This window comes from Gymnoscopelus microlampas, assembly GCF_963454915.1.
Source record: "Gymnoscopelus microlampas genome assembly, chromosome: 4".
Lineage (NCBI taxonomy): Eukaryota > Metazoa > Chordata > Actinopteri > Myctophiformes > Myctophidae > Gymnoscopelus > Gymnoscopelus microlampas.
In genome coordinates this window covers 30,641,790-30,667,279 of record NC_139941.1, presented here as the reverse complement: position 1 = coordinate 30,667,279, position 25,490 = coordinate 30,641,790, and the positions used below count along the sequence as shown (strand labels likewise).

General features: G+C 42.0%; 1 protein-coding gene across 1 annotated transcript; it reads right to left on the bottom strand.

Annotated features, from left to right (window-relative positions):
- Positions 1-28: 28 nt before the first annotated feature.
- On the bottom strand, positions 29-21,724 carry inpp5jb (inositol polyphosphate-5-phosphatase Jb). The gene is made up of 13 exons (XM_084055898.1): positions 21,324-21,724; positions 12,764-13,257; positions 12,189-12,296; positions 11,827-11,935; positions 6,319-6,435; positions 5,070-5,245; positions 4,304-4,415; positions 4,007-4,116; positions 3,685-3,892; positions 3,436-3,573; positions 3,196-3,279; positions 3,001-3,105; positions 29-2,788 (listed from the first exon to the last, which is right to left on the bottom strand). Exons 2-13 carry the CDS (start codon positions 13,243-13,245, stop codon positions 2,444-2,446), a joined length of 2,094 nt encoding a protein of 697 aa, XP_083912024.1. The 5' UTR covers positions 13,246-13,257; positions 21,324-21,724; the 3' UTR covers positions 29-2,443.
- Between the last annotated feature and the right edge of the window lie 3,766 nt (positions 21,725-25,490).

The window sequence follows — 25,490 nt, the reverse complement described above, 5'->3', positions numbered from 1 at the left end:
ATAAATACATACAATAATGTAAATATAGTAATCTTTTGGCATAGATTGTCATCTATTTTGTATTTCATACTGTATTTCACATCTGTCTTTTACATACATATTCTAATCCATCTTAAACACATAATAATCATACGATAACATTCAATAGCCATAATATCTCATACCAAATATTGAGAGTAGACACATATCTACACTGTAGGAATTGAAGTTACCTATGTGTACAGCATTGAATATAGTTGACTACCTATAGTAGGACAAAGTTCATATGATCTATACTCAATCTTATCTTTTGAAACACAACACTCTATACAAAGTTCGAATGATTTTTCTTTTTCAATTAATAATATTGAATAATCATAAATTGCACAATGATACCAAATCAAACAAGTCTTCTACAAGCAAAATTATCTGCATTTTCTTTACCTGACATGAATGTCAGTTGTCCACATTTTTACACTGTCCTTACCATGTTTACCTAACACTTCTCAATAGTCACACATATTATAAACAGGAGTCAAAAACAGCACTTAAACGGCACAAAATCACAGTACCAGAATGTCCAGCAGCAAACCATGCAAACACATTTGCACATCATTCAGTCATTGCTAGCTACATACATACGCACAATCACCTTAATAAAAACATACATACAGACATACATACATACATACAAACACTATCACATACACATACAATGAGGTTACAGTACAAAGGTATACATTGCCCTATGCTAACAATCTGTTGATACAAAACGTGTTTTAGGATGGTTTATCAGAGGTCACAAGCTAACAATCCAACACGTTACTACTAGTGACAACAGAGTCAGCTAATCACCATAACCTACAGAGGAGGATATGTGGTAGAGAAGGACACAAAGAGAAAATAGGTGATAAAGGTAAACAATAAATAAGGTGATTGATTGGAGAAGAGAAAGTAAAATAAAGTATAGGACAGTGGTAATACTCTAGCTTCAGCAATTAAAGCAAAATGTTACCTTAGTGGAACATTTTATCACTTTTTAAAATCATGCTACCTTCATACAAGTGTAAGTGTGTAACATGCCTGTCAAAGTAATCTACAGCCCAAACAGCTTGATTACATGGATATGATCTACACAGTGATATAAGCCAGACAAGTGTCAGTACATTTGTCCCTTTGCAATGATCATAAGGTTTGAATAAATCCATTAGCTATCAACACACACTTAATGTTTCACCAGGGTCAATTATCACTTTAGGTGTTGACACTTTAACTGTCCCTCAGGTTAAAGGTCAAGAACACTTTGGTAGAGGTTTGGTTTGTGTAATTACCTTGCCATAATGTAACTCCAAAAGTGGACAAGAAATCAAAAATAATAGCTCCATTGATTAGAAATTGAATATTCAAAATATGCTCCTCATTGACTTACATTGTACAGTGAAACAGATCAGTCACCCTTTTAGCTCGTAACAATCACAATATAGAACATTAAAAAACCCAGTTGTTTTTTTTATTTTTCAAAAAATGTCAACTTCCAGTTGATTTTGCTACTTTTATTAGGACGAAAACCCGGACTGGATCCGCGGATCCAGATCTTCAAATAGTAAAATCAACAGGAAGTTGACATTTCTATTTAAAAAAACAACCTCTACCAAAGTGTTCTTGCCTCTATCATTTTCCAGAAAAACACAATTAACAGACAGAGATCTCTATACAGTGCAAATTAAAGGATACTGTGTGAATAAAACATTTTCTCATTTATCGCCATGTCTCCATGACCCTCTACCTTGAGCAAATACTTTGGTCCTAGTGGGTATTTTTCATACCAGACTGCTCATTAATTTAGCAGTGGCTACAACTGAAACAACTGAAAAAACCTTGAAATGTAAGACAGGCTTGAACTAAAGACAGGTTTGATACGATTTGTAAGGAATGTTCCCTGCCTGTGAAGTCGAAAATCTTGTGAGGGCATTTTCTCATGCTCACATATCTGCTGATACAGCCACTTACTTGGCTGATACGCCAATAAGAAGTTTCAAAATGTGTAGAATGTGAGTGTGGAATGCAAATTTTGAAAAGTACTGATCGATCACATTTCTTTGACTGGGATTTGGTACATAGGACATTAGATCATCAATCTGAGGATTTTATCAAGCCAAGTGGCAACTCTCTGTGCTATGTGCATTGAAAGGGCACAGATGTAAAAGGAAAATAGGAGGATCCAGGGGAAGGTATACAGAAAAAGAGGGTGTTAATTGGGACCTTGGGAATTGGGAACTTAGGAAAAATACTCAAGGCAGAGCAAGTCTCCTTAATAAACCAGATTGTTGACTGCAGTCCTGAAAAAAAAGGCATCAGAAATTGTATTTTTCACGGAAAACTGAAACATACAGTACAGTGCATGTAAAAATAAAACAGGATTGGCCATGAGGGGCCTGTGAGTGCAGAAGAAGTTGACCCTGCATCACAATCCTGAATTCCCAGCTTCAGCATTGGGTTTCTCCAACTGGGCAGACTCCTGACTGCAGCTGCCCTCTGCTGGGCAAATTGTGGCGTTGTTCTCAGTGGTTGGGGAGGCTTCATCAAGGTTTAGGCCTTTCATTTGGGACTTCACAGGGCTGCTACTGTGACTGTGACTGCGGCTGCGACTGCGGCTACGACTGCGGCTCCGATGGCTGCGGTGCTTGCCCTTTCCGGGGCTGGGACTGCGGGACCCAGTTTTCATGAGGACAACAGTACTGTCATCCTCAGAGCTGAAATCAGAGCTGTCTGAAGCGCTAGCTTCAAGGTCTGCGGAGGGAAGCTGAATCTGAAGATGGACAATGAAGTAGAGGGAAAAGAGACCAGGGTAGAAAGGCAGATGAGTAAGAGAGACCAAAATATCAGAGGGAAATAAGAAATATAAAATGTGATTAGTGGAAATAGTCGGATGGGGTCATAAGGGTGTATGACAGTTCTACATTTATGAGGAGGTGGACATAAAAGGAACAAGAAAACTGACAACTTAATTATCATGATCACCTGAAATGGCTCCGATACGCCCACAATTGTGCTCATGTTGTTGCTATAGTAACCCAAGATAAAGTCCCCTGAGCACTTGGGTAACTCCTCCTCTGTAAATGCCACCTGGAAAAGAGGCCAATAAGAGGGGCCATGATTAATCAAATGGCACAGAAAACGACCACAAAAGGAAACCTTGCATTCCTCTGGTCATACCTGCAGTTCTTGTCGAGGGATATCAGATTCCTCTTGCTTGGCCCATACATACCCCACATAGTCCTTGTGGTGTTTGAACCCCACCTAGAGAATCACAAACCAGAAATCGCTGGCATGTACCGTGATTCTTACATGAAATTGTTAATGCATTCAAATCTATATCCAGTAATTTGCTGAGAGAGTTTCTGTTCAGTATATTCTTAACAACAATACAACAGAAGAGTGCATGAGTCTAGTTACCTTGTACAACCCAATCCAATCCCAAGAGCTGCGGGAAAAGTTCTGTGCAGTTTTGAACTTAGCTTTGGCGTCTTCAATACTATTCCACTCATCCTCGACTACGAGCGTCACCAGTGGGACGTCCACCTTGTATGGGAACTAGCGAGCACATTTACAACAGTGATCAAACCAATAAAGAATCTACCAAGGTTGAAACACCAGCCAGTCATGTTTTTACAAAATCACACAATCCCTTCCTGGATGTCTCACCTGTAGGGTGAAGATCGAGGAGACTGGCTTGTGGTCACTGACGGTGTATTCCATGTGACTACGGTAGCAGTGCTGTGTCACCTTGGTTCCGCTGGTCAGCCCTGACATGGAGCTGCGCTTCCCTGCATTGTGCAGGACGCCAGCAGGAGCTGTGGCTCTCATGCGCCACAGGATCCTGTCAGTCCATGCTGGCTTTCGTTTCTTAGCGCTGGGCAGGAGAGAGAGAGAAAGAAGAGGAGAAAACAAATGCCCTCGTTTACCAGTAAGTATCAATGAAACGTTGTGTCAGCACGGTTAGACAAAGCAATCTGCATTCACCAACCTTGTATCATATGTATCTGACCCAACATCAAACTTGTATGTGGGTGAGAATTTCAGTGGCCCCTCTAAGAACCCCTCCAGGACAGTCTCACTATCCTTTGCCATGTTCAGCTGCAGGGATGACAGTGACATAGGTTAGAATGCACATAGACAATCATTGACTGCCCTCTGGTGGTTTAAGATAAATATGAATGAATAATTTAACATTCATTAGACTTAATATTGCATGCCAATTATTGAGACACATATCCACAATTTGTGTTTGTTTGTGTTTCTCACTATTTAGTACTAGTTTTACCTGGTCCTTTTCCCACAGCATGGAGAATTTGTTGTTATCAATGGCTGACTTCACCACTTGCATTTCAAGGTCATCAATACGAAAATTCAGATCCCCAAACCAGAACACCACACTGTGAAAACAGTACAGTAGCAACCACATTCATCTTCTAACATTTTCTCACCACAGATGAATGAAAGTGCCAGTAAACATGACACGTGTGTGTGTGATTACGTGTGCATGCATGCATGCACATGAGCGTGCATATGCGAGACATGTTTGTTTGTTTGTTTGTGTGTGTGTGTGCGTGCGTGCGTGCGTGCGTGCGTGCGTGCGTGAGAGAGAGAGAGAGAGAGAGACACAGAGAGAGACAGAGAGAGAGAGAGAGAGGGAGAGAGACACCAAGGTAGAAATGAATGTTAATTCAACCCAGACATCTTCAAATTGGACCCTTGTGGGTCTATTTTTTAAATGAACACTGTGGATATTTACAGGATATTAACAAGAACAAGAACAAGAACCCCTAAATGTATGTGTATTTGGCCACGGACGTCTGACACCCATCTGAAAAGATTTTGTAGAGACCCCATAAGAAGATTTGTGTTGTTTTGTTAAAAAAGATTCAAAATTGTTTCATGATTTTTGGAATTTCTTTATAGCAGGTCTTGTAGGTCAGCAATTTTGAAATCGTCAAAGTATAAAATAGGGTTAAACTGATTTTAATGCTATATCAACTAATTTTGCCGGACCCCACTTTCAGAACCACTGGTGTAGACTGCTGACTCACTCGTGGTCGAGCACCCCCGTGGCAGAATGGCTCTCAAACTGCTGCTGCTGCAGGATACTCTCGAAGTCTTCCATACGCTGTTCTGAGTTCTCCATGTGCGCAGGCAGGTGGCAGTTTAGGAAGCAGATGGTGTGACCAAACACAGACATGCGAGCACTAACTCCTCCTTTATTCCCCTACAAAAGGGATAGACAGAGGAAAGGAGAGGGAATAATAATAAGTCAGAGTGCATCAGAAATATTGACTTGATTTGATGATTTGTTAGAAGCATGTGGTTAAAGCATGTGTTAAAGCATGTGGTTAAACGTATTACTGATTATACATATATATATATATATATATATATATATATATATATATATATATATATATATATATATATATATATATATACACACACACATATATATATTGTATTCAATTAAATACAAATAAAAATAATGAATGAGTGTTCTAATATGTGGCAATAAGAGAAGCAAGGATAATATCTTGCATGTAGGAGTGGTTTCACAGTGTGACCCCATGGATGCAATGGGAGAGCAGTCTGAAGACAGGAAGTGTACACATACACCAAGGAGCAGTGAATCATTCACAAAATAAATATTTAATGACAGGTTTTCAGTGTGAACACAGGAAGAGATGGTAGATTTCCTCCCACAGCTCTCTCCACTGTTCTGACCCACTGAATTACTTGAGATATCAGGGCAGAAAGAGAGATCTGCAGAATGTACTGCTGATGTCTATCTTTGTCAATACACAGAGGACAACAGACAGACTTAGCTCGAGGGCACAATGCATACTTCTGTGGATGTGACCCTTATGGGTCCAGTTTCACTCAGAATTTTGCAGTAGATAGCCTATATTTCAGCAGCAAATGCATATAGACAGACTTCCACTGTGTTCTTCTTACATTGGTTCTAGATTGTGTAATTTTCTATCAACTAAGTTCTAAAACAATCCACTTCTCAAAGAGTACCACCTTCTGGTCAGCAGATGTAACAGACATCCCTGACAGTAGTGGGTAAAGGTGTCCTAAAACAATCCATGGATAAATGCATAAATAAAAGAGTATTACCTTACGGGTTGTAGCTAGCATAGCATGCATAAATAAAAGAGTATTACCTTACGGGTTGTAGCTAGCAGGTTTGTTGATAAAGTTGCTGACCAAGAAAGCCCTCTGTCAAACCCTCTGTGTATGCCTTAGCTGAAGTAACAGTTTAAAGAAAAGGGTTACAGATAGGTTTCTCACCCAGTAACCCCCCAGGCCCGTGCGGGTGGTTTCGGTCTGGACTTCTCGGAGGAAGGGCAGGTGGTAGTATTTAGTAAACACCAGCAGCAACACGCCTTGCATCCGCTGGGAGGTCACCTGAGAAACAGACAGGGCACGATAGAGACCATGACAGTGTCAGAGACAAAGATGAAGGAAGGAAAATAGACAGAGACAGAGGGACAGACAGAGAGGAATAAAGGCAGTGAGTAATTTGACTGCTGCGTGTATTCTTGATCTTCAGTAATGATCACCTGTTCATCTGATGTCAGTGTTAGGGCCAGACGGATATGTTGGTCAGGCCGATATATCGGCCATTATTTGACTTTTTTGACAACCGGTAACGGCAATTATGCAGCCTAAGAGTAGTTTAGAAAAACGTTCAAAAATAGCTGATCTACAAGTTCACAATGTATCACATCTTGTAGATTGGCTATTTTTGGAACATTGTTAATAGGGGTTAAGTTGTTAAATAAAATTACGTTCAGTTCAAGTGAGTATTGTAAATGCACTTGTTTGCTTGTTCATTGTATGATTACAGTTAAATGTTATTTTTCTTCCATCCCTGCTGTACACATATAGGATGGTTCCCTGCTTTCCCCTCCTGAAGTGTCTAATGGTTTTCCAGAAGCACCTTGGTGCCGTCCGAAAGTCTTTCTCCATAGTTTCTCCGAACTCCTCCCACACCCGCTTTGCCTCTGTCACAGCCGTGGCAGCTGCCATCAGGCCTGTCGGTACCTTGCAACTGCCTCCGGAGTTCCCCGGGATAACATACCCCGATAGGCCTAATTCTTCAGCCATCTTCCCTGACCATTGCTGTCCACTGCCGTTGAGGATTACAGCCCCTTGAGGCACGAAGACCTTCTGACCACAGCTCACAGCTGCAGCTTCAGCAATAGAAGCTTTGAACATAGACCATTCTTGTTCAATGTCCCGCCTGGTGGGAGTTAAAGTCCTTCCGGACAGAGGCCAAATGTCAAAATAATTGATTCAAGATCTTTTGGTGGTGACTTCTGTTCCAACAGCCAAGAGCCAGGGTATTGTCCTGGACAGTCAGCTGTCCTTCAAGGCACACATTGCAGCGGTCACTCGTTCCAGTGGGTTTACACTTTATTAGATCCGAAGGATCAGACCCTACCTCACCCAGTAGTCTGCCCAGCTACTGTACTTATCCACGCCATCTCAAAGAATGAAAGCTTAAGCCCCTCCAAATGATCCAGTGCTCCTTTCATTGGCCCCAAGTTGCTACTCTCACTGAGTACAAAACACCGGCGCTGGCCTTCAAGTAGGTCTGTCACAATTATTACATAATCATCTGATCACAATTATTAGAGATAATCGCAATTATTTTTGCATAATCGTCATAATCAATGTCGAAAAATGTTCAAAATTATTTTTTTAAATAGCTGAGATAGCAGATCTACAAGCTTGCATCACCACACGTTGTGAGCTTGAGCTGTATTTCCACTATTAAATTGTTTTTAAAGTATGCTTATTAAATATGTCCTTTATTTGTTTATTTAAGTTTGTCATATCTGCCCTGTACTTTCTTAAAAAGCCTAAAAGGCAAATAGAAATATATATTTTTATATACAGTATACGGTCCAATGTTCAATGCCAAAAACACAATTAAATCATTAATTGCAAATTTGCAATTATTTGTATGACAATTAATCCTCAAGTAAAATGTCATGATTGTGACAGCCCTACCAACAAGGAAACCAAAGGCATGCCACCCCCATAGCTTAAAGACATGATTCAACCCTACAACCCTTCCTGCTCACTCAGATCAGCCGACACAGGACTGTTGTCTGAGCATTCCCTAAAACATCCTGTACAACGCACATGTCCAAGACTCTTCTCCCTAATGGCTCCCAAATTGTGGGATAAATTCCCCATTGCAGTCAGAACTGCAGACTCACTCCCAATTTTCCGTTGTAGTCTGAAGACTCATCTCTTCAGACTCTACTTCACCACCAGCATTTCATTCTCCTTGATGCTAGTTATCTCCACCAAGCCAGAGATTCTGTTTTCGCTCTTGTCCGTCCGTATTTCTGTCTGTTTGTTTGTCTGTCTGTCCGTCTCTGAACAGCTCATCTCCAGCACCACTGGGCCAGATCAGCGTGAAACTCAAATCGGCCTCATGGTGGCGCTATAACAGGCCGCTTCACATATTTGCCTATAACTCATATACCATACTGTAGGTATACAGTCAACATTCTTTTCCCCTGGATTTCATGGATCATGATGCAACTCCCCATATAGGCCATGCCTATTTCTGCCTAACAAGATTTTCCGGAATTTTGCAAAACATACTTTTTGCAACTGCTCCTACAGATTTTGTCCAAAACTCACGCAAATTGGTACACATCTCTGTAGTCATGTGATCAAGATGTATCAGTTATTTTTTTAGATTCCATTCTGATTGGCAACGATAGGCTTCTTCTAAGTGCACTTTTCTAGTTAGTGCAGATATACATAACTTGGTTATTTGTTCTCTTGGTTTGATTCTTAAATACAAGAATGTGATTTAGATAGCATGTTGTTTAGACAGATGCTAGGTTCATTGTTTACCCATGGTATCAAAGCTTCTTCATTGTTCTCGCTACTTATGTGAGTACTTCTTTACCTTGTTGTTTATTGACTAGAGCTCATGTGTACTCTACTTATTCCGATTTCGCACTGGATAAGAGCGTATGCTGCCTGTACATTTTGCACCTTTTTATTTTATTTTATTTTTTACAAATTATCTGTCCAAAAATCTATTATTGGTGGTTCTCCAAAATCGAGAACATTGGTTGTTGAGCTCTAGTCAGTGTTTCTATAAGCAAATAGTCTGAGCTGCACAGCACACTGCCTGTCCATCTCTGCTGCTCTGTCAGCTCTCTCTCCCTCCCTCCCTCCCTCTATCTCTCTCTTTTGCATTTCCATTGTGCCCTGCAGGATGCTGTGGCCCAGCTCTCCCGCTGTTTTGCATGATGCACTGAACATAAAGGAGGCCACAGCTAGCGGTCTACCCTTGCTGTCTAAACAGGAAGCGCATTTAACGAGGAAACATGATGCATGAATTGACAGTCCTGGGGATGACAACAATTCCTACACTGCATCCATTTGTTTGGCTTTGAGTCAGACCATCTCTCCTTTTATACATCCTTGACATTTGTCTTTTATTTCATGTTACATAATGTATGTGTGTGTGTGTGTGTGTGTGTGTGTGTGTGTGTGTGTGTGTGTGTGTGTGTGCGTGCGTGCGTGCGTGCGTGCGTGCGTGCGTGCGTGTGTCGTGCGTGCGTGCATGCGTGTGTGTGTGTGTGTTTTCAGTGTTATGGCTCGGCTGTACAACAAGGAGACAGGCATAGAAGCGAGAGAGGACATGTCATAGGTTCATGCCAGATATTTATGGTGCTCAAATCACACCCCATCCCCCAACCACAGGGCTTGGAGGCCTAATCACACTCGCTGTGTGTGAGAAATGGGGGCACACATCGCCCACGTGATAGAAGGACCTCTCGTTTGTATACTCACTGGCTATTTGGATGATTTGGTTGCGTAACAGTATCCACTGAACCATAAATTGGACTGACCTAGGGTATTTGTGCTTGTGTGTGGAATGAGAAAATCAGCATAAGAAAGTGCGTGTGTGTGTGTGTGTGTGTGCGTGTGTGCATATTTTCACTGGTCTAGTATGTTTGTATTTGCACAGTACACACACACACACACACACACACACACACACACACACACACACATCTTGTGAGTAGACTATCTCACAGTGGAGAGGGAGAGTATACTATATATATATACATATATATATATACACACACACACGCACACACACACACACACACACACACACACACACACACACACACACACACACACACACACACACACACACACACACACACACACACACACACACACACACACACACACACACACACACACACACACACACACACACACACACACTGTATACACATCCCTCTCTATTGGAGATCTCCTGAGAATTCATGGCAACATACTATACACTTAAACCCTGTGTGGGGTCCAGCATGTGTACCCACATAAAAGTCACAGAGGGGGTACTCATCAATAAGATGATTATGAGAAGGTTTAAGCTAGTCAAGCAGGCCAACAGACAGCCGGAGGACAGCATCAGTCTCACTGTCAGAGGTCCATCAACACCACCTATCAATGTGATCCAAAAATAAAACAGCACTCAGGGAGCGTGCCTTGTCTGCCTCAACAACTGATACAGTACATGTTCTCAGAATCACTACTCTAACAGAGACAAACACTGATTTAGATATGAATGCGCACGCACGCACGCACGCACGCACGCACGCACGCACGCACACACACACACACACACACACACACACACACACACACACACACACACACACACACACACACACACACACACACACACACACACACACACACACACACACACACACACACACACACACACACACACACACACACACACACACACACAAAATGGCATGCATGGACAGAATGTTAAATCGATTAAATCTAAGTGACATTCCCCAGTTGGGGTATTCTGCTGTGCTGCAGGATGCTTGGTGAGGCTTACAACAAAGTAGAAAGGTGAGTCATCTGATTTCTTTTTTTTTTTCTTTTTTTTTTGATTTCGAGTTATTTTTTCTGTTGAAATTCCCCATAGAGAAATCTCAGATTGCGTCATATAAGAGCTGTGTTACACACATAATCAAATGTAACTCAATATCATAAACGACACAGAGTCACATACCTGACAGAATAGGCCGGCTGATTTGTTTATTCTTGGAACACAGTTCTTATATGAACTACAGATTCGTGGGAATTTTCAATAGAAAAAATACTTCCGTGACCCAGGGGTAGCGGGCGTGACGTCAGGACTTCGGTACTCTATACAGATGACATCAGGGATCTCCATATATGGCCATTAAAGGGATACAGACAAGACGAGTACAACGGGTTCTGACAAAGCCCCCGACACCCCAAGTGACAAATCAGTCGGATCGGTGTTGCGACTGAGGTCTAGATGTGATATAAAAAAAAGTCTATGGATACTACTGGATTACTCATTAAGCTTTATTGTCCAATTGGGTGTGTGTGTTGAGAAAGAGATAGGGGGTGCAGGTAGACTGACAGATATACAGACAAAAACAGAGAGTCTCACTGCCTGTTATGAGCTTGCTCAACAGTGGCAGATAATAGATAAACCAACATGACATGGTTGTTTAAAAAAGAATCAGCCTGTCTGTTCCACTATGCCTGCACAAATATTACACAGCCTATCTATTCCACTATGCCTGCAAATATACACAATGCACATGCTCTGCAAACCAAACGCACCAAAACAGCAGCAGAAAGCACGGCTCACTCATTCAACGCTCATAATATGTGAATTGTTTTAACTTATGATTATGTATTTGTGTAGTGTGTAGTAATGTATACTATAGTTGAACCATTACTGACCAGCACGTAACCGAAGGGGCTGAGGCGCTCCATGCAGACCTCGCTCCACTGGTCTGTAAAGAGGACATCTTTCAGCCGTTTGTTAATCATAGAGTTCACTTCTTGTAACCTTGAAGAAAAACAACAACAAACCATGATGCACAAATAGTCAATATTGTGGAAGCAGACAGGTAAATTCAAAATAGAGTGGCACTGGGCATTGATAAAGTAATGGGAACTGTAAAGACAGTAGCTGTACGGAATCACTGTAGTTCAACACCGTATTTCAGTGAAATGGACCACAGTGGGAATGAAGGACAAGTGAACATCTGGCTTTTATGAGGAAACAGCTGGCTGGCCATCAACATAAACAAAACACTCACCCGATGATGTACATATCTGTGTTTCCATCGCCTATATTCAAGCCAAGCAACGTGGTGATGTCATCAGGTGGCATGGCACCACCCACATTCCAAGTGATCAAGTGCACCCTGTGAAAGGCGAAGGTGAACATATCCCTCGATTTAACTATATATCAATGACATCATGTCAAATTTCTTGTACTGTATATAAATTGCTGAGTAAATAAAGGTGATTCTGAGTCCATGAGTCTGAGTCTATTAAAGCCTCCAGGATACAATTGTAAGAAGAGATGACTAGGATATAGCCATTACATAAGTACCACATTGTAAGCAGAACCATGTTTCTCAGGCCGCCTTGAATTATAATACTATATGTATTTTAATACAGTATTATCAACTTTCTGTCCCAAGATTAATCACAGTCAGTTGTCTGGAAATGAAACTTGCTGAGATGCAAATATTGAGACATGAGGAACACGAGGCCTGTGCAAAACAATGTGGTGAAACTCAAAACAAAATGTATAACAAAGACTTCTGTCTTGCTCTTCGCTACTTCTGTCAAAATAACATGCCATAATAGAAAACATGGAACTTGCCTGAAGTCTTCCACTGTTTGGGGCGGTGTGTCTGCAGTACCTGCCACAGAGAAGGCCCTCTGAGCATGGGAGGTGAGGTGGGAAGGCAGAGGCCTGGAAGATGGTGGGTGTGGAACTGAAGCGGCCCTTACAGGATGGTGGCCTGGGCCTTTAGGGCCAGCCTTCACATCTCTTAAGGGTTTGGCCACTGCAGGTTGCAGGGGCTTGGAACGACTGGGCGCGGCCCCATCAGGAACGGATTGGTCCTCGCTGGCCACCGGCGTAGGGTCATGTTTGGGCTCAGAAATATCCACAGAGTCCTCTACTCTGGGGCTTCTCTGAGGCCGCCGGGGCCGGGCCGGAGCAGCAGGCTGGGCAGGAGCGGGACTGTTGGCTGGTGCCTCTGTACCTGGTGGCAGCACTTCAGTGGCTGTTGAAACTTCTGATGCTCCAGATGGGCTGTCAGCTTGTATCTGGCTTTGGCTCTTATCACCTAGATCCATTTCCTAAAGTATCTGTAACAGAGAAATCAATTGGGACATTCAAAATGGCAGAGATATGTGGCATAATATTTATTTTTCATAATTTTAACAAGTTTTCATAATGACATCAGTATGTTGAAATGGCAGTCCTTTCACAAACAAGAAGCCTAATTTTCGCACACTCCATGCACGTCTTGTTGGCTTCGGCCCTCGCAAAAGGCCGGAGTCCCTGAATAGGCGTAAAGTAGATAATACTCAGACCTAATCAAACCTGTGTCTTTGATGTTTTGTATTTACTAACACAAATACAAACATACATTAACACACCTAGTAGACAATCGTTCTACTAAGCGGCCAGTTAACTACAATCTTAGTCAACTACAACCTTGCCAGTAGGCTCACATTCTACTAACAAAGTCTAGCCAGGTCAGGCAGTCAGGTCAGGTTTTAAACCTACAGAAAGATTGAAACACAGAAACAATAATGACAATATTACCGACATGAATCTTCACACAAACAATAAACATATCAGCATATATGACTATTAACCTTCGTGTATCAAGTGCTTTTCTACTCACTACTGATCTGTTGAGGGACTCCAAGAAACTGAACTCTCCCTCAAAGTTCCACACAAAGACCCATAAAGGATGTCGCCTCCCCCCGGATATCATGTCTTTCTCCTCAAATAGCACGCTGCGACTACCTCTCATCCCCCATAACATAGGCATCAGGTATGTAATTTGAGCCTCTCTCTCTCTCTCCTCTTTGAGATAAGGGAATGGTAAGGAATTTACAACCTACCAAATGTATGGTGGAATAAAATCCACCATACAGGACAAGAACAATCTCCCCTGGAATGCCTGTTCATAATCATGAAGTTGGTTCAGTCATCAGGAAGATGAGATGACTCTTGCTTGATAAATGTGCACTGAAGCGCCATGTGAATTGTGGTCTACTGAATTTATACTTTAACTGGAAACAAATTTGACTGAGCAACTTGTAGTTGAGTAATGTTTCACCAGGAGTATCTATACTTTGACTCAAGTACTGAGGTAGAGTATTTTGGTCCACCAGTGCTGCGAGTAGAGCCTCACTTTAAAGCATAGTGATGTCCAGGACCCTTCACTGACCTGCTACAACGATACATGCAGCACCCTAAGTCAGCTGACCAGAGTCTATTCGTCATTCCTCATACCAGGTTTGGCAGCAATAGTTGAATAGCTTGAATAGTGGGCCCGCCTGGGAAGCCTAAGGTTCGAAGTGTCCCTGATTAAGATACTTAACCCCTAACTGCTTCCAAAAACAAAAAAGATTATAGATTTTTGATATTGTACTGTTTAGACTGATTATAGGTTCTTGGTTTACCTATTGTTTATTGTTTATTGAATGGATCCCCATTAGATGACGCCAAAGCGACAGCTAGTCTTCCTGGGGTCCATATAAGATGCATACAAAAATAAAACATGAAACGTACATAATTACATTGCATTACATTATACAAAAATTAAATACAACACAAGATTAAGATTCCGGTCATGTGGCATTCCTGGTGAAATAGTTGTGTGTGTTGTTTGATTTTAATAACTGTTCGCAAAAATAATCTGGTGCTTGATTTAAAATAATGTTCCTGAAGAAGATAGGGAGACTACAGATCAGTTTTTGTTCGACAGATAGCCAGGACAGGCGTGTATGCATATATGCGATATTAGTGCGTGATGAACAATGAAGTGCCAGTCTGGCAGCTCTGTTCTGAACAAGTTGCAATTTGTTCAGATCCGACTTAGTTGCCGCTGACCATATGACAGGACAGTAGTGAAGATGACAAAAAAACAGAGACTGAATGACTTGACCCATGATAGTGATCTATGACCTATCTAGTGACCTATGATCCTAGATTCTATGCATTTGATGTATTACCTCTTGTTTACCTTGATTACTGTAAATCGCTCTGGATTGCCTAAATTGTAAATTGTAAATATGTTTCACCAGGCAGGTCATGTCATTTGTTAATAAGGTAATCAAACGTTACGTGGCACTGCACTGGCTTTGGCGATATAAGAGACTATGGATGATGATGGTGCTGTTGTTCCCCAAATGGAAGAAAAGTTTTAAGCCTGCTCTTAAAATTAGGGTGTCTGCCTCCTGGTCCTGGACCGAACCTCGAAGATCCTTCAGAATTGAGTTATTTTCTATTTTTTTCCATTTTCCGGTTTGCCTTCAGGATATGTGTAATAAAGGGTTAAAATTAACCCCATGGGACATTATTTCAGCCTGTGTCCTGGCAGAGTCTTAAAATACACACTTCAAGGATTAAGAAAAAACAGGTGGTGAAAATAAATCCACCCTGTGCGCGTGGACCCCACTTTCCATCTAGACAATACCTTTTGGCCTGGCAGGGATAATGAAAGACACAAGAGTAATAGCCAGGGAAGAAAAATTGTTGGGGATAAGTGAAGGAGATCTGCGTAGTTTGAAGGAGGAAAACAATAGCACACGAGGGAATTAGTGGACAGCAAGCACCCACAGCAAGCACCCACTTCACTGGGTTATTCAAACTTTCTTACACTTCACACCTCCTGTAACTCTTGGACTATTTCATAAATGTATAAAATAAACACAAAGGTAATCAGCATTTCTATTATACCCAAGCGACTTGCCACTCTGCTGGTAACCACAGAGATGCTCAGGTCAGGTCATATCAGCTCAGAACACCTGCCAGGCAGCCACTAGGCTCTGTAACGACAACTCTCAATAGCATGGAGTAAACAACACCAAGTGTGGGGGTGCAACTACATCAGGCAGAAGCAGTAAAAGAGAGGAGAAAGACACACAACACACACGCACGCGCACACGTACAACAATGCATGCATGCACGTGTGCACAATTACATTTAGTCAACAATAAATGTAAGATAAAAAAATATATTTCCACGATCTAGCCCTATCACATTTTTCCATCTTGTGGGCAAAGGTCAAGGAAGCTCTCAACAAGACTTCAAAGCGCACAGCCATAAAGATAAAGTTATGTCCTCTGTCCCTCATTACTTTGATGAAGCAATCAAAATGATTATTACTTACTGTAGTGTATTACAATTTTAAGTAATCAGTAATCTGTAACAATAGTGCTATTTTCTAGTGAAAAACACCATCGCGGGAGCGTTATTTATTATTACGTCATGCGTACAGCCCGCCCTCCATGAACGATAGCGTGAACGTAACAGTTTCAGGAAGTGAACGTGCTCGTTCACGTTTACAGCAATGAACTAGTTCTTTTGAACGAATCGATCATGAACGACCCATCACTAGTCAGTGGTGGTGGAAGAAACATGCGTGAGGATGGACAGGAGATCCCTGGCCAAGAAATAACCCAGCCAATTGGTCATCATGCCATTACATCTTTAACTCGTACCCACAGTTTAAACATGTCTACTATACAGTATCACACTTCTTCTGGCTATGGATGTTCTGGTGCAGTTGGACCTGCACGTAATGTCAGCAGTGAGAGAGCCCTGAAGGCGATGAAAACAATAGAGCTTGCATAAATATTCACATGACCTTCAAAAGACAGGGCCATGACCTTCATGCAGAAAGGACTGCTGCTGATTCTAGGAGGACAGCGCTGGTCACATGTTCCCAGCTAGTAACATGCTGGTCTATTTGTGGACCAATAGCTTGGTGCCCTGCCTGTGTGTGTACAGTGTGCAGCTATAGTCCATGTATGGTATTTTTGTGGAGGACTGGGAGGAGGGTGGGTGGGCGACTTGTCACACGTGGGAGTGGGTGGGTGCAAAACGAGGGAAGAGAGTGAGCTAGACAAGGCAGACACATTCAGTCACAGCTCTGTATCTTTTCCAAATTGATCCTCGCTCATTTCCCTCTGGCACTGTTTTCCTGAGCCTTAATCCTCTTCTCTCTCTTATCTCCACTTTTCTTTCATCTTTCTCTCTCTCTCTCTCTCTCTCTCTGTCCCTCCAAAATTCCCCCAATTTTCATTCGTAAGAGACTTACCTCACCTTTATTGCACTGTCAAGGAATAACTCTTCTTATTTCACCACTGGTTGTGTGTATTTGCGATACAACTACACACCTTTTCCTGACAACTCAAATGGAGCACACAAACCTCAAATTATAAAGACAAACCTAAAAGGATTATTTTGCCTGCCTCTCTCTCAGTCCAGTCACTCATTTCCCCTCCATATCTCTCCTGTGCTTTGAAGTGGTCAGTGGTGCACTGACGTGTTCTGTATTGTTTCCTTCAGCCAACCACATCAGCCGCAATTAGTGACGTCCCAATGGCTGCTGCCACAACAGCAAGAGATAGATCATTATCAGTGGTATTGGCTTTGTGTGTCTGTGCAAGTGAGAGAGTGAGAGAGGGAGGGGAGGAAGGGAGAGAGACAGAGTGAGAGAATGTGTGTGAGAGAGAGTGTGCGTGAGAGAGCTACAGTATGGGACCAAAACTGCTGAAGCAGCTGTATGAAGTCCCTAGGACTACAGAAGGTGGGGATGACAGTGAAAGAAAACAAATTAAATGAGACAAACTTCAAACAACCCATTAACATTACATCTATATAACGTGCAACACATTCTAGTTGTGCATTTTATTTGTGAATTCCCAATTCTCTTAATGCGGAATACAGTGGGCCAAACTGAAAAACATGATTTGCTCTGGTTCCATTTTCAGCCAGAGCAAAATCAGAGCAAAATCTGAGTGTTTATGAAATGGACCAATTATGGTCACTTTTTACACTGGTGGGGAACACTCATGAACAAGCTGACAGCTAGCAGCACTTAAGTTCTGATTCCACTCACATTCTATAGGGAGAAAGAGTGAAATGATTTGACATTAACAAATGTGTTGTGTTTACATGAGAGTGCTGGGCAAATGTTTAACCTCCATACCTGTCATGTCACTCTGACAACAACAACCAATAAAACCACGGTGCTAACGTTCATCTGGGTTATGGGACAGCAACCCCAACTACAGAGAGCATAGCCTGCATGGACCTCAAACACGACTACCAATCCCATAGTACGTTAAACAGCTTAAATTTGGGAAGAGAATAATCAGGCTCCTCACTACAGTAGCAAAGCATTACAATGAACATTTTAACATCACAGCAAGGCCTCAAAGTGATTCTGGTGTGTAAGCTGATCAAATTGTAATTGAGCCTAAAACTACAACTACTTGGTCAGCCACAGCCTCACTTTCAAACGGCTGCTCCACACACTCTGCTCCATCATGAGGCTTGTACTGTATGTCAGTACCGACATACAGAACAAGGTATTCTGTAAGTCTATTATTGCCCTGAGTTGATGGGCCCTGAGCTCAGGGTGCCTAGTCTGGTAGTGACGTGCTAGTTGCATTCTGCGTGCTGCTACCATATCAGCAACAGGATGTGCCACCTGCAACATGCAGGTGTAGCAGCTGCTGAGGGACCTCTCGAGGGTGGGGGTGAGGTAGAGGTACAGACACCACGGTGGCAAAGAAAAACGTGATCTTCTTCAGGTCATTGAGAGCCTTCCACGCTTTGGCTTTCTGTATTCTCCTGTTCAGATGAGTTCAGCACTTAACATGCAAGGGGCCCTTGCTCAGGTGTTGTAACTTGTACGTGCCAACCACCTTCCTGCATTCAGCAGCCACTTGGAGGAGCAGTTCTTGCGCCTGTCCCACCTCATTAGAGAGCAGTGCGAGAGCCGCAAAGTCCAGGTCAGACTCCAAAACTGTTCGATGGAATCTTGTCCTCCTCGGAGTGATAGCAAATCTGAGCTTGGCCTCTCCATAGTGCCAAGTCAAAGATGATGAGGAACCTTCCACAGCCGGCTCCGCTGACAAGACCCTTATGTACACCAAAGGAGACATCGCCCTCTGCGCTTCAGGAGGACCCGAGACAGCAGTCTCAACCTATCTACTGTACATCGAAGGCATTGCAGTGGAGTCCAATCCACATCACAGAGGACCTCAACTGGCATAAACACACAAGCCATGTGGTGAAGAAGGCACACCAACCCGCCTGTTCTTTTACAGGCGACTGAAGAAGTTTGGCATGGGGCACAAGATGCTACAGGCCGTCAACAGAGGCACCACTGACAGCAGCCTGACTGATTAGATTACCCCCTGGTAAGGGAATTGTACTGCCCTCAGCCGCAAAGCATTTCAGAGGCTCGTGTCAGTCATCAGTAGATGTGAGCTTCTCTCCATCCATTTTATGACGGACGTTGTGTCAGTAAAGGCAGGTACGATTATCAAAGAACCTCGCCACCCCAATCTGACTGTTTCAGATACTTCCGCTTAAGTGTTTCCACATCCATAAGGGCAGTAAGCTCTGCACAACTATTTCCACCAGGCAATCAGATTTGACAATATACTGTACTATGTAGACCTGTCTGCCTACTACATACATGAAAAAATTAAAGAGAGAGGAACATTTTATTTTCAACTGTGTGCGTTTGAATGGCATGCCATCATTCTAGACAGACCTGTTGGGTGATAGGACCTACAGAAGGTGGAGGACCGTACACAAATGTCATACTTCCAAGTTATGCCAAATATCCCAATAGCGATACAATATACAATATGACTATGGGTTCACACTTTTCTTTACATATTTCAAGTGTAGCGAAAGTGAAAACAGGTCAATTATGCACTTATTTTAAAGGTTTAGTCTGACACCGGTGCCCGCCACCGAGTTGTTCGAATATGTGGTTGTCCAGATTAGAACCTCCGATCCGACCAATATGCCCATATATGGGCATGCCGATATACAGGGTATGGGCAAGTACTATTGACATTAGGGCTCTCCATATATGGGCATATAAGGGACACAGGTAGACAGACAGATAGATACAGATATCTCCATATATGGGCACAAAAGGGACACAGACAGACAGATACAGCGGGTACTCTGACAAAGCCCCCGACATTATGACATGTGGATGAAGGTAGTTGCATAGAGAGCAATGACTGGTAAAACAAAACATGACTGGTAGCTCAGCTGAATGAGGACAGCAGCAGTAAATATCTGGCCTATTTATGCTCCTGTTTCAAGGGTAATTTCTGGTGGAAAACAGATGAAGGTCAATTTAATTCAGTATTTTGCCATCAGATGTTATCTCAGTGTGTGTGTGTGTGTGTGTGTGTGTGTGTGTGTGTGTGTGTGTGTGTGTGTGTGTGTGTGTGTGTGTGTGTGTGTGTGTGTGTGTGTGTGTGTGCGTGTGTGCGCGTGCGCGCGTGCGTGCGTGTGTGCCCGCATGCGCACTGGAGAGATAGGGCAAAGAAGGGTCTGACTGTGTGTACATCTCTTATATCAGTTATGTGTGACATGACATTGTTGTTATTTATTAAATATGTGGTAAAATTAGGTACAAAATATTATTTCCACATAGCAACCTCCAAAACACAGGGTATCATGGTACAATATATCATGGTACCGAACAGTAACTGTATAAACAATCCTTTAATAGAGAGAGATCAGTCATATTAATCACCAAATTAATTTGGGGGCCATTCACTCACTGCTCCTTGTCAATTTAGATATAGACATAAGCAGCTAATGTAGTTGTTGACAAAGATGTCTCACTCTTCATTGATGTCAACGTAGGTAGCTACAGTAGGGAACTACTCCTCCAAAAGGATACAGTCAAAAATAGATGCAATACAATTCACATGCATTATCATCATCCTTGTCCTAAAGGACATAATCATGTTCGATCACACTCACAACCGTTTCGTTTTCGATGTTTCGTTTCGTTTATGTCTGTCAGACATAAACAAAACACGTCATATACTATTACCACACACACACACACACACACACACACACACACACACACACACACACACACACACACACACACACACACACACACAGAGTGTGTACGAATGTCGGATGTCCTGCTGTTGATCTCTGTGACCCACTCTGTTTATTAGTCTGTCATAGCAAAGCTTCCTGTCACGTAATTCACGTACGTAATTACCTTGACTACCTTGTTATGGCATAGTTCACAGCCATGTTTCCTTTTATTCCAAATCATAGCATGTAGGACTATAACTATTTAACACCACCACAATACATGACATGTATTTGCCTGTGTTGTTACCTCTGTTTTGAAGATTACTGATGGTGGAACACCTCGCTGTCCTGCGGATGAAAAGCCCCGAGATTCCGTTCAGCCGCCCACAGCTCAGCTTCTTCAATGAGGAATGGATGAAATGTCACAACAGTGAAGTTGCCACCAGCCCCTTTCCAAACGAAACCATCGGCATCCCTATGCTACCGCCTTCCTCCACACTGACGATGTCACAGTGAGCAGGTTACTGGCTGAACTGGAGACACATAACGAGCGCTACATTTCAAAACATGTCAACCACCCACTCGTCCCTTCACACCGCAGCGCTTAAATCCTTCAAAGACCCACGGAACTGAGCTTCAATGACAATGCTTTGCCTTGGCAGCTTCTCTTTAACATGTGCCCTTCAAATTAAGAAGTCACTATGGCTGGGATCGCTTCCGTAAGCGAACCATTCTACCTCTCCACTTCAGTTGATTTAGTAGCCTAATAATATCACGGGAATACGTAACAGTGCTTCCCCCTAGTGGCTGATGTTGTGAAGTGCGTAGCCTATCATCATGGCAACCGTGAAGGTTATGCCGCACAAACTTGAAACTGACTGGTGGCCATGTGTGATGTTGATAATATGATATATTAAATAAAATCACTGTGGTGCTGTCAATAGTTTATTAAATGTGAAACTTCTTGAGAGAGATACTGCCATACAAAGTGCACTAATAGTAGAGCAGATAATAGGTACAATAGTTCATTAACTCATTTTGTGATACAATCGTGACATTTGGCGTGAACATTCCTCTGGGTCAACTCTTTGACTGGGTTAGTAAAAATCCAATATGGGGGTCATTTTTCAAGATGGCCGCCAATTAAAAAGTCTATCTATCTAGCTCTATATCTGTATTTCTTGCACATTGTAGGAAATATTTCACCATTATAGAGAGATTTATTTTTGTCATTATTATTATCATATATATTTATTTTATTTTATTTTAAGATTATTTTAATTTTTAACTGAAGTGGCTAGAATATGTCTAAAATACCTCTATTAGTCACATTCACATCTGCACATTGCTGTACAAGAAAGAGATAAACAAAAACATTTGCACCTGCCAGTACAGCTTTGTTTGCAGGAGCATTTAGTAGATAGACAGATAAATAGATACGTAAAGGACAGATAATGACTGACAGAGATTTGTGGAATTTATAGTTAGATGTTGCTTGATTGCTTGATTGCTTGATTGCTTGATTGATTGGTTGGTTGATTGATTGATTGATTGATTGAATACTTTATTTAGAAGTTTGCAGAAAAAAGTACATGAAAGCACAGTTCAAATACAAGGTCAACTAAATAGCATTAAAAAAAAACAAGAAAGCCACTGGGCTTGTTTCAATTGGGGTCCTTTTGTACTCAATTCATAGTGAAAGTGTTACCTTGTTGTAGCCCATGCTCCCTTCTAAAATAGATTATTAATGTCAATGGGCAATGCCATTTGTTTCGGAGGGGGTTTTAAACTGTTCTACCATGGGGTGGACGAGAGGAGAAATGGGGTAGGTATGATCCTAAAGGAAGAGTATATCAACAGGTTGAGTTGAAGAGAAGGTGAAACAGAGTGATAAGCATGAGCATTTGTGTTTGGGTAGCTCAGTTGGTAGAGCTCTGGTCTTTGGACTGCAAGGTCATGGGTTCAATGCCAGGTACCGCAAACTGAGGGAGCACCAGGACTTGAGTTCTTTGTTAAGTGCTGATGATGAAGACAGAGAAGAAGGTCAAAAGTTCAAATGGTGGAAGATGAAGAAAGCACTGCTGTGTGGAGCTCAGGGAGGAGATAAGAAAGGCAGCCAGAGTCATGAAATAAGTAGGCAGGAGTTGAAGGGTAAGATGAAGAGAGACATGGCGAGGGCTAATGAAAAGACTATGAGCAGTTGTATGAGAGGTTGGACACCAAAGAGGGAGAAAAGGATTTGTACCGATTGGCCAGACACTCAGAGGCACTGAGATGGAAACGATGTGCAACAGGTTAAGGTGATAAAGGATAGAGATGGAATTGTTCTAGCAAGCAAAGCCAGTGTGTTTAGAAGATGGAAGGAGTATTTTGAGGGAACGTATGTGTCAGGAGTTATTTGTGACAGAAGGGTACCAGTGAGAGGGAAGATGTATAAATAAGAACAGTAGTGAGACCAGCCATGGTGTAAAGCTTGGAAATTGTGGCACTGATATAAAGACAGGAGGCGCAGCAGGAGGTGGCAGAATTGAGGATGCTATGATTCTCATTAGGAGTGACAAGGAAGGACATCATCAGAAATTACTAAATTAGAGGGTCAGCCCGGGTTAGAAGGTTTGGGGATAAAGCAAGAGAGGCAAGGTTGAGATGGTTTGGACATGTGAAAAGGAGGGATGAGAGGTGCATTGGGAAAAGGATGGTGAAGATGTACTGTAGCTGCCAGGTAAGAGGAGAAGAGGAAGGCCAAAGCAGAGGTTTAAGGATGAGATGATGCCTGGTCACCAGAGAAAAAATGTCACTGTACCTGCAAGGGAGGCACGGAAAACAGAACCAGATGGAAAAAAGATGTTCAGAAGTCATGAAATAGTTTTTGCTTTAATCCCTGAGATTGCCTGTGAGCACAGTTGTATGGCGTGTTTTTGAAATGTTTTAATTTGATGGTTATAAATAACCATTTCAGGTAACTCCTGAAATTTTTCAAAAACATACTATGGGAGTGCTATTTGGTGATTTGGTGATTGACCTCACAAAAGTAGCCTATATAGGCAAAATGCTGAAATGCAAAAAACAATATTATTTTGGCGGCCATCTGGAAATAAATGGCCAGGTTTCTTAAATCGAAGAGTGACCTCCAAAGATGATTTGCACCACATTTCACACTTGTATCACCATTTGAACGATTCTCCCAAAATATTGCTGTTATCCGCTGCACTATAACTACGTTTTTTGCCAAAAACGTATTGGACACAACAACTTATTTGTCGTTTGTGATTTTGGGGGATTAACAATTACCTCAAGAACAGATATAAAATGAGTGTAATATCACTTGTGCTGATATCTCATTTGGCTGACCAGTTGAAACAATTTTAAACCCATTTATCAGTTAAAGGAAATGTTGTAGTTACTGCACTTTGGCTTTGTAGGGCAGTATAGAGCTTGCCTTGTTCATACCTGTTTCCTTCCCTGAGTTAATTAGGCTACAATTGTTTGTAAATTAGTATGCCTGTCTTGCTGGTGTGGTAATAGGCTAATAATAATCATCATCATCATCATCATCATCATCATCATCATGTTTTTTGTTTTGGTCATGTAATCTGCTGTCAATACTTTTGTAATTCTGTAGGAATCCAGGTGTTTTCATTTTCAACTGTTGGTCCGTGAAGGTATGTGGTCGTGCATTCAGTAATGTAAATATTTTATATTATTCATTGATTCATAATTTTGTTTCGGAGAAACTTAATTAGACCACAACTGTTGTTATTTGTGTGATGAGGACAGTGGTATTAAAGGTATCATCATTATCATTTATCAGTGGTCATTTTAGGAGGTTTGGTTTGTGCTTCAATTCAAAAAATAAGCCTATAAGCTTAACTTCTACAGAAGAGGATGAGCTCTGTCAGACTCTGTCAAGACGCACCTGTAGGCCTATGTATGAAACACAGTGACTGTGTAAGTGTTTACTAGCTACATAGACTGTGTCACAGTCCCTTGTGATGTTCTGGATGAGTTGTCAGGCAGAATTCCCAGAGCTTACAGTAAAGTGTCAACATACCTCTGAGAGAATGTTATACTGTACAGGGCTAGGTGGGAGCCAGAAAATGATGACTGTGCAACTCAAGAAGAAACCTCATCCCCATCCAACGCAATGGACTGGTGGTCCCCAGGTAGGGTTGCCAACTAGCTGAAATTCAAAGGCATCCCTGTTATTTCCAAGAAAAATAAGGGACGCCCAAAAAAAAGAATAAATCTCACTGTATAGCAATAAGGTACAGTTTTTTTTATATTATATTAACCACTTGAACCCAACATTCAAGGGGGGGGGGGGGTAATTCCCCAAAACAAAGGGTAACAGCCCAACTCACTCCAAATCCAACTCACTCCAAATGGCGCCCAACTCACTCCAGACATCTCCCTCCACAGCAGAGCCCAACTCACTCCACACACTTGCCCAACTCACTCCACACACTTGGCCAAC